Genomic DNA, 10060 nt, shown 5'->3' with positions numbered 1-10060 from the left:
ACGAATACGTACAGGGAAATGTGCAAAAGTCCTAAGTATATAGCTCAATGAATTTTCACAAAGTCAAGGTATCCTTGTCATAAGTGCTCAGATCAAGCAACACAGACAGACCGAGGGAGTTCCCTGGTGGCCTAGTGGTTAGGATTTCAGGCTTTCACTGCCGTAGCCCAGGTTCAATCCCTGGTCGGGAAACTGAGATCCCACAGGCTGCACAGTGTGGCCGGAAAAAAAAAAAACAACAGACCTCTCGGCCACATTTTAAGGACAGAGCCAACAGGATTTACTGTGGGTGGAACATAAGAGAAGGAGAGAATGAGGCATCTAAAAGGACCCCATTGTTTTGACCTGAGCACCTGGGAGAATGGACGTGCTCTTCCTTGAGTGGGGAAGACTGGGAGAGGAAGGCGAAGAGGGCATCTTGAGCTGAGCATTGGATATTTTTTTTTTTTGAGCATTGGATATTTTGACTTTGAGAAGCTTATTAATATGCAAGGGAAAATGTCAAGCAGGAAGTTGAATACATGAGTCTGGAGTTCAGGGGAATATTTTGGGCTGGAAATAATGGGCTTAAAGGATGGTTCTGCCCTGACCTGGATACACAAGATCATTGTAGGCCACAAGGGCTGTACCCATTTGAGGAGTTGTTATGATGAATGAATGAATTGGCAGGCGAGGCCGGGGACTTGGTGCTGACCTCTGATTTCTCCTGCCAGCCCCCCTCTGCCTGCTGACCCTGCTGCTGCCACCCCTTGGTCTGGGGGCCCCCATCTCCCCAGCTGAGCCCATCAGTCAAGCCTACAGCCTGGCACTCTACATGCAGAAGAATACTTCAACACTGCTGCAGACTTATGTGAGTGATACGGCACGAGCAGGGAATGAGGGGAGAAGGGCACCACCCTCCTGGCCCAGCCCTGGGTAGGGGAAGCAGAGCAAGGCCAGAAGAAGGCTCCTCCACGGGTCCAAGGGTATAGGGACTCTGCCATCTAGAGACATACCCCCAGGAACGTTGTCACTGATGGCTGGCTGACCTTGGGCAAGTCATTCCTTCTCTCCCAGTCTTAGCTTCCTCATCCACCAAATGGGCTGGTGATCCTGCCTTGGCTGACCTCTCAGGACTGTTAGAAGATTCAAAGGAAGCACATAGAGGGAAAGGCTTTAGGGGATCATGATTCTTTCCACAACTACCTCATGCCCCGTGCTTTCTTTTCTTTTTTCTTTTTTTTTGATAAATTTATTTATTTATTTATTTATTTATTTATTTATTTTTGGCTGCGTTGGGTCTTCGTTGCTGTGCACCGGCTTTCTCTAGTTGTGGCAAGTGGGGGCTGCTCTTTGTTGCGGTGCGCGGGTTTCTCATTGCGGTGGCTTCTCTTGTTGCAGAGCACAGGCTCTAGAGCTCAGGCTCAGTAGCTGTGGCTCACGGGCTTAGTTGCTCTGCGGCATGTGAGATCTTCCTGGACCACGGCTCGAACCCGTGTCCCCTGCATTGGCAGGCGGATTCTTAACCACTACATCACCAGGGAAGCCTGCCCCGTGCTTTCTTGAGCCTAAGCCATGCTGGGAACTCTAGCCTTATTATCTTTTCTTTTAATTAATTAATTTATTAATTAATTAATTTATTTATTTATTTATTTTTGGCTGCGTTGGGTCTTCGTTGCTGAGCGTGGGCTTTCACTAGTTGCAGCGAGCGGGGGCTACTCTTCGTTGCAGTGCACAGGCTTCTCATTGCGGTGGCTTCTCTTGCTGCGGAGCATGGGCTTTAGGCGCATGGGCTTCAGTAGTTGTGGCACGTGGGCTCAGTAGTTGTGGTGCATGGGCTTAGTTGCTCCATGGCATGTGGGATCTTCCCAGACCAGGGCTTGAACCCATGGCCCCGGCACTGGCAGGCGGATTCTCAACCACTGCACCACCAGGGAAGTCCCTAGCCTCATTATCTTACTGACTCCTCAAATAGTTCTGAGAGGTGGATTTACAACCCATTCTACAGATAAGGAATACTGAGTTTTAGAGAGGGGGAATAATTTGCCTGAGGTCACAAAACTGTCTAGAAGTTCAAACTGGCAGCTTCCTGATTGGGTCTGAGCCACAGATGTTTTGTTTAGGCCATGCAATGCTTGTTCAGATTTTGAGTACGAGTGCCTGTCAAAAACAGGCACAGGGATCCTATTGGCCTCCTGCCACCCCCACCCCCCCCTTAGTCCTGCCCTCTTCCCCAAGTGACATGATCTGCCTGGCCCCTGGAGGCCCTGGGGTTTGTGACTCTTCCGCTGTGGTATATTCTAGGTCCATGTGAAGTTACTTAATCTAGTTTCTAGTCTCATATATCTGTCACCAAACCCTGGGTAGCTTTGGGCACCCTGAGCCTCAGTTTCCCCACTTGTAAGATGGGGATGTAGGACCAGGTGATCTATCAATTAGGGCATTTATCAGTGTGCATTAAAATTCTGTGGGCCTAGGTTTGTGGAGGCGAGAACTTTAATGGAGAAGGCACTCAGCTAAATTTAATAATATTAATAATTTTTTATTAATGATTATAATAAAATGAACAAACATAAACCACTAAATGCTGTGAATAAAAAGGAAATAGGGGGCTTCCCTGGTGGCGCAGTGGTTGAGAATCTGCCTGCCAGTGCAGGGGACACGGGTTCGAGCCCTGGTCTGGGAAGATCCCACATGCCGCGGAGCAACTGGGCCCGTGAGCCACAATTACTGAGCCTGCGCATCTGGAGCCTGTGCTCCGCAACAAGAGAGGCCGCGATAGTGAGAGGCCCGCGCACCGCGATGAAGAGTGGCCCCCGCTTGCCGCAATTGGAGAAAGCCCTCGCACAGAAACGAAGACCCAACACAGCCATAAATAAATAAATAAATAAATAAATAAAATTTAAAGGGGGAAAAAAAAAAAAAAAAGGAAATAGGGCTGTAACTATTATACATTGTCAATAATATATTTATATTGAAAATATTGCAATAAGTAACATAGACATAGTGTTCATGATACTAATATAAATATATAGTCCGTGAACGATATTAATGCCCTTATTGTATGCCAGGTGCTGTGCTAAGTGCTTTATACATTGCGTTGGCCAACTAGTTCGTTCAGTTTTAAGTAAAATAAAAGACACGTCTTTCATTTTCACCAAGAACTTTATTGAACAACGTATTCATTAACCGAACTAACTTTCTGGCCAGCCCAATATATTACTTATCTTCACCATAATAGTGTCACATGGGAATTACTGAAGCTGTGATTCAAAGTTGCACAACTTGTACATGGAGGAGGCCAAATTGGAACCTAACAGAGCCCAGGCTCTGTGCTAGAACATTTCACCAACTCCCTGAGAGGCAGGGAATGGCGACTCCCCCTGGGAAGATGCCAGTCTCATGGAAGGCAGATGTGAAGTCAGGGGAGACCCAGGGCAGCCTTTTGGTCTCCTCACTCCCGTCTCTGTCCCTCATGCAGCTCCAGTGCCAAGGCAGCCCCTTTAGTGATCCTGGCTTCTCAGCCCCAGAGCTCCAGCTCAGCAGCCTGCCTCCTGCTGCCGTCTCCTTCAAGACCTGGCATGCGCTGAACGACAGGGAGCGTCTGAGCTGTGCCCAGGGGGCCTTCCTGGCCTTGACCCAGCACCTCCAGCTCGTGGAGGTTGACCAGAGTGACCTGAACCCTGGCAGTCCCATCCTTCTGGCTCAGCTCGGGGCTGCAAGACTCAGGGCCCAAGGCCTGCTGGGCAACATGGCTGCCATCATGACTGCCCTGGGCCTGCCTATCCCCCCAGAAGAGGACACTCTCGGGCTTGTCCCCTTCGGGGCCTCGGCCTTCGAGAGGAAATGTCGAGGTTATGTAGTAACCCGGGAATATGGCCATTGGACTGACCGAGCTGTGAGGGACTTGGCTCTGCTCAAGGCCAAATACCCTGGGTAGAGGAGGTGGGACTTCCCGTCAGAGGCTGCAACACTTCCCCTTTCACAACGGACTCTTTTCTTCCTTGCTTCTTGGCTAGAAAGGAGACACATCTTGTCTAGGAGACAGGGCTTGTGTACCATGTATTTGGGAAAATTTCCTGGTAACCAGGCCTCAAGTCGCCACTGCCTGGGCGACTGCCTAGGTCCTATGGCCTCCCTTCCAGATCTGGGTGGGACTCTATGGATATCATTTTATGGATTACCAGTCCAGTGGTACTGGTTGCCCACTTCCTGGGTGGAAAAAAGTATCTCTTTGAAGTGGCTTCACTTCCCACTCTACGGGGCAGTACAGTTGGTCTCCTTCCTGGGCTCTCCCTGAGACCTTCTCCCTCCTGTAATTTTGGGGAGGTCCAGGGGCTGCCTTCTTGTCTCCGTCTACCTCACTTCCTGTATGAAGATATGGACTTTCTGAGCAACTAGGCCTCCCTTCTTGCTGGAGCTCATTTCATCCCCTAGTCTACCTCTCCGACTGTGGCCACTGTTCCAACTTCCCATCTTAAGGGGCTTCACTTCCTATTCAGTGGACGTCCGATTCTTGAAAAACTCAGGACTCGTGTCACATCTGTTTCCTGCTCAGGACACATCCACTTCCTATTCTGGGCTGAGAAATGGCATCCCTGGCCTGGGGCTCTCATGAATCTCCTATTTATACTGTGGCTTTTGTGGATGTCTGGGGGAACCAGTTTGTAACCCAAGGACCTTATTCTCCTTAAAGATGTCTCCCCATTTTCAACAACTATATATACTGGTAACTTTAATGTTCTTTTTATTTTTAAACATTTTATTTACAAAAAATTAATTTATTCTCGTAAATAAAACTCTTTTTAAGGGGTGATTTTTTTTTTTTTTTTCCAGTAGACCTAACTTGGGGGGAAGGGAAGGTACAGGGATAGGGCAGAGGGAGGGGAAGAAGGGAAAGGACATCAAAGGCAGAGGGGGCAGGGCCGCAAAAGGTGGGATGGGGGAGGGGGAGAGCAGCAGGTGGAGTGACCCTGGGGGAAGGTGGCTGAAATTTGTCTGGAGGAGCCCACCCACCACAGGGTCAGCAGACATGTCCCTGGCCAGGAAAGGAGAGAGAGAAGGACAGAGGGAAACAGAGTGCCAGGTGTCCCCTCCTTGAGATGAGGTGCAGACGTACACATGCTCACATGGGGCCAAGAGGAGGCAACAGATGGGGAGAAGGGGAGACAGAGATCCCCAGCAAGGCAGGCCTAAGCGATGGAGAAAAACAGGGGGAAAGCAAGGAAGTGATAGACATGGTAAGTCACAGACAGAGACACGGAGGCCCCAGGGAGAAAAAGAGATCGAGAGCGTACAAAGCAAATAAATAGAGAGATGGAGACGGGCGGAGAACACAGAGACGCTGCTGGAGATGGAGAGGGATGGAGAGGCGGAGACGGCCCGGAAGGGGACCGCGAGCTGCGGCGCGCGCCCCGCTCTCAGGCCGGGCCCCCGGGCGCCAGCTGGCCTAGGTCGGCCTCTGTGCGGCTCACCCACTCGCGGTAGAGGCCGCACACGCGGAGCCCCAGCACCTTGGCCGGGAAGACGCCCGCGGTGGCAGTGGCCGCGGCGATGGCGGCGGCGGCGGGCTCCGCTTGGGGCCCGCGGGTCTCGGCGCCCAGCGCGGCCAGCACGGCCTCCACGGCGGCGCCCAGGGCCCGCGCCTGGCGCGCCGCGTCCTCCAGGCGCCGCAGCAGGCGCAGAGCGCGCGGGTTCAGCTCGGCCTGGCGGCGGCGCACGACGTCCAGCAGCGGTGGCAGCGCGGCTAGCGCTGCCTCGTCCAGCCGCAGGCGCTCGGGCACCGGCAGGCCCGCGTGGCCCGGGGCCGGGGCGCTCAGATCGGCCACCGGCAGCCGTGGGGGCGAGAAGCCAGGCAGCCCGAAGGGGTCTCCCTGGTGCTGCACCTGCGGAGATGCGGCAGTCAGGGCGGCTCCTCCACCCGGAACTCAGCCCTCCACCCCTCTCCTGGGTCCTCAGTGTCCCCATCTCGTAAATGACACACTCCTGCCAACAGAGAGGCTGTGTTTGAGATAATACAAAACAACAAAAACCACCGTGCGCTTTACACCACTGCTTTGTTTCCTCATTTCCTCAATGGAGATAATAACCATATCAACTTCATAAGGTAGTTATGAGCCTGTTAAAATGCTTAAGGCAGGTCCTGACTCATTGGAAGGGCACAAAAAATGTTAGCTCTTTTCTTAATGCTATCTTACAGACCCAGCTTCAAATCCTGTCTCCACCACTTACTAGCTGTGCCGTTTGGTGCAAATCCGTTTCCTTCTCTGAGCCTCAGTGGTCTCCTCTGTAAGATGGGGGAACAGTTCCCTGTCCTGCCTTCCTACCACGGACCTCTTGAGAATTACAGAAGATAGTGCAGGGACCGAGTTTGTTTCACTCCCTCCCCCCCATTCTTCCCCACTTCTGCACCTGCTTGACACACAGCCAGGGGCTCAATGAATAACTGTCATGTGAATGAACAAATGAAAAGATAAAGGTGATTTGTAATTTGTAAAGATGCTATAACAACACCATTTATCCTTTCCTAACATTTTGCTTCTGGTTCAGGCACTGTGCTGCTTTAAACACACTATTCCTAATCTTCCCAAAAATGGGTGTGATGATGATGATCATGGTCTTGTAAATGAGGATATTGGGACTGACTTATCCTAGGTCATCCATCTAGTAAGGGGCAGAAGCTGGAATTTGAACCAAAGTTGGTAGGACTACAAAGCTAGCTTTATTATCTTACTATTGCTGTCATAATTATTAAATTATTATATTTAATGTTATCAGTACTGCCCATGGTCACAACAAGTTGGCAGGGCTACAGTCTATCTGATTCAAAACTATACCCTCCCTCCACTACACCAGAGTAATTTGGGGAACTATCTAGTTTCCTTTGTCAGTGTCCTCTGGCCAACCAAAGATTTTGGCAGATCCTTCTCCTCTGTAAAAGTGTCCTCTTGGGATGGCATTTTTACCTCTAGATTTAAACCCCTTCTTGGCTTCTCTGCATAACACAGGTAGAAGAGTTCACAGCTCATCTTATTCAACTGCCTTTCTTTTTTTTTTTTTTTTTGGTCCTGCCGGGATCTTAGTTCCCCGACCAGGGATTGAACGCAGGCTCTGGCAGTGAAAGTGCCCGAATCCTAATCACTGGACCTCCAGGGAACTCCCTTAACTGCCTCCTTTTACACCTGGGGAGTCCCAAGCTCATGAAGGTGAGATGACAAGATCACACAGAGCCTAAGAACATAGGTTTCCTGACTCCCAGACCAGAGTTCTCTTCACTCTCTCAGGTTGCTTCTGTCTTAAAGTACCAAGGAGGGAGCCTCCATGCTGAGGCTAATGGAGGGGCATTTGGGGCACAGACAGGGTCCTCCTCCAATTTGCTGTGTGGCCAGGAGCCAGTTACTGACCCCTCTTGGGAGCCCCAATTTCTGCAGCTGTGAAGTGAGATTGAGAAAATGGGTGGTCAAGGACCCCTTGATCTGTATGTACTTCCCCATTCCCCAGGCCCCTGGTACCCACACCCTGAACCCCACTCACATATTCCTGGAGCAGCTGCTCAGCATATTTGGTGAGGAGGCGGGCAAGGCTGTGTGTCTGTTGGATCTTGGACTCCAAGTGGGGAAGGGGTGAGATTGAGGAGTCAGCCTGGGGGTCCTCTGGTGGGAAAAGGGGGGGAGGAATGAGGGCACCCCAACGCCTTGCTTCTTGACCACTTCTTCCAGGCTGGCTCTTCCTGAACCCGGAAGCTCCACTCTGAATTCTCCACCTTTTAAGCCAGGCAGGCTCTGTCCCATTCCAACTGAGGGAAAATAGGGCACCAGACATTTGCCAAACGGTTGTTCTCCCTGAAATGTGTTCCCTGTCCCCAAATCATGGTTGAAATCCTATTAAAGCCAAATTCAAATACTGCCTCCTCAGTGCAGCCTCCAGATTCACTCCTTTAAATTAACTTCTTCCTTCTACTTAAGGCCATTTGTTCATACTTCCAAGGCGGTTCTTTTAATGTCTCTTTTATCTGTGAGAATCTGCCTCAGCCTGGGAGCCCTTTGAGGGCAGGGCTCACGTATCTCTGTACCTCAGTGATTGTTGGTGGAATTCAGCATCATCGAAGCACAGAACTTAAAATTGAAACAAGCCTTTAAGCCCATTTTACAGATTGGGATACTGAAGTGCCATTTCCTCCCTGATGGTCCTTCTGTGCAAAACCGTGGGCTGGGCACCGTACAGTTTCAGTGAATCAGCAACCGGCCTTAACCAGCACAAGTTAGAGGGTGGTGCCCCAGGAGGAAGAATACATTTCCCGAGACGCCTAGCGCGCGTGCCCAGGGCATGCTGGGGAATGTAGTCCTAGCCCGGCAACTCCCGCCCCGCCCCTCGCTAGAGTTTGCCCCGCGGGTCCCTATCCTTAACAGCCTCGACTTTCGTCTCCTGTTGTCACTTACCAGCCCCTGTGGCCCAAAGACTTCCGCCCCTAACTTTACCCCTCGCTCTGGCTCCCAGCTCTGATTCTTTCCCCGTACTCAGATAGGGTCCCGGCGTCCTGCCCCAGCCACGACCCCAATTCTCCCCTAGGGTGTACTCGAACCGGTAATCTACCTCCTGAGCCCAAGTCCCTGAAGGCACAGCCCCAGGCCTCCTCTAAACTCTGGCGCTTGCCCCTTCCCACAGCTCACGCACAACTCACCCGCTCGTTACCTGACACCGGGGCCCTGCTCTCCCCCGCTCAGGCCGCTCCCTTCCCGGACCTAGGGGTGGCAGGGGCCCAGACCCCAGCTTCCAGCCCTTCTGACCCCTGCTCCCCTCGGCGCTCGGGATCCGGCCCTTCAGCCCCTTACCCAGACTTCCCTCCCTCCGGCTCATGCTGGCCCCAGGCAGATCCCGGTTGCCTCCACGCCCCCCTACCGAGAAGGGGAGAAAGGGGAAAAGGGTAGGGGCGTGGCCCGGCCGTAGCCAATCAGGGCTCAGACCCCAACAATCTACCACCCCCTTCCACCCCACCTCCCACCCCACCTCCGCTGCCCCAGGCAGGATTCCTTGGCCCTGAGCTCAGCTCCCTGCAAGCACGGCCTAGTCGGGAAGGAGGCGGCAGGTTGTCTGCAGGGTGGACTCGGGACCTGCAGGCTTGGGTTGCCGGGGCCAGGGAGACAGCCCAGAGTCAGATGGGAGGAGAAGGCTCAGGCTCCGACCTGGGGGAAGGCTTGGCGCCCGGGCTGCTTTTCGGAGAAAGCTGGGGAGGGGTGGGTGGTGGAGAGGGAGCAGCTGGCAGGACAGGAATGTGCTGCCCTTCCTCTTAGCTGGGGGAGGGGAGAGCGGGGTGCGTGAGAGGCCAAGGTGGGGGCCCTCAGGCCACACCTGCCCGGACATACACCTCCCGGCCTATCTCAGATGGCTTCTGCTCTTGCTTTCACAGTCACACCTACTAGGAGGCCACCTCACCTCACCTTACCAGACCCAGTAAGAGAACTCTTCTGACACACCCGCATCTACTGAAGGGTTCTCACACAGGAACAAGCTTAAGAGACAGGTACAGGGAGTCATACCCACACGTCAACCCACTAACCTGATGCAGACAAATGCTGAACGGTCTGTACACACTTACTTATCCCCACAAATGGTTCCCAAGCACCCACACTCTCCTGGGCTCTGGGACCCAGAGATGATCCATTCTTGGTCTCTAGCCCCCTGAGGAGCTCACAGTCTGATGGGGAAACGATAGACAACAGCTTGTTATGGGGTTTGTGAATGAAGAAACTGGGAAGGAGACCTGTGTGTCTGTGAGTACATTGCCATGTGCAGACAACTGCCAGAATAAAGGAAGAAAGAGATGAACTGGCAGAGGGCACAGCAGGTGGGGCCATCACACACTTTTTTTGGGGGGGGGCTGCATTGGGTCTTCGTTGCTGTGTGTGGGCTTTCTCTAGTTGCGGCGAGCAGGGGCTACTCTTCGTTGCGGTGCGCGGGCTTCTCATTGCGGTGGCTTCTCTTGCTGCGGAGCACAGGCTCTAGGCGTGCGGGCTTCAGTAGTTGCGGCACGTGGGCTCTAGAACGCAGGCTCAGTAGTTGTGGCACATGGTATTAGTTGCTC

The 10060-nt window shown here is 52.6% G+C and overlaps 2 protein-coding genes across 2 annotated transcripts; one reads left to right on the top strand and one right to left on the bottom strand.

Annotated features, from left to right (window-relative positions):
• Positions 1–700: 700 nt before the first annotated feature.
• Positions 701–3919, top strand: LOC133104237 (cardiotrophin-2; the record flags this gene model as incomplete). Its single annotated transcript, XM_061209872.1, has 2 exons — positions 701–850; positions 3461–3919. Coding segments are annotated over 2 exons (609 nt in total), but the record flags the coding sequence as incomplete, so codon positions are not given.
• An 806-nt stretch (positions 3920–4725) lies between these two features.
• On the bottom strand, positions 4726–8887 carry CTF1 (cardiotrophin 1). Its single transcript, XM_061209571.1, has 3 exons — positions 8811–8887; positions 7513–7631; positions 4726–5864 (listed from the first exon to the last, which is right to left on the bottom strand). The coding sequence occupies exons 1-3, from the start codon at positions 8833–8835 to the stop codon at positions 5400–5402; spliced, it is 609 nt and encodes a 202-aa protein (XP_061065554.1). The 5' UTR covers positions 8836–8887; the 3' UTR covers positions 4726–5399.
• Positions 8888–10060: the final 1173 nt, after the last annotated feature.

The sequence above is a fragment of the Eubalaena glacialis genome, chromosome 13 (genome assembly GCF_028564815.1).
Source record: "Eubalaena glacialis isolate mEubGla1 chromosome 13, mEubGla1.1.hap2.+ XY, whole genome shotgun sequence".
NCBI classification, from domain to species: domain Eukaryota; kingdom Metazoa; phylum Chordata; class Mammalia; order Artiodactyla; family Balaenidae; genus Eubalaena; species Eubalaena glacialis.
This window is presented reverse-complemented; position numbering and strand designations above follow the sequence as displayed.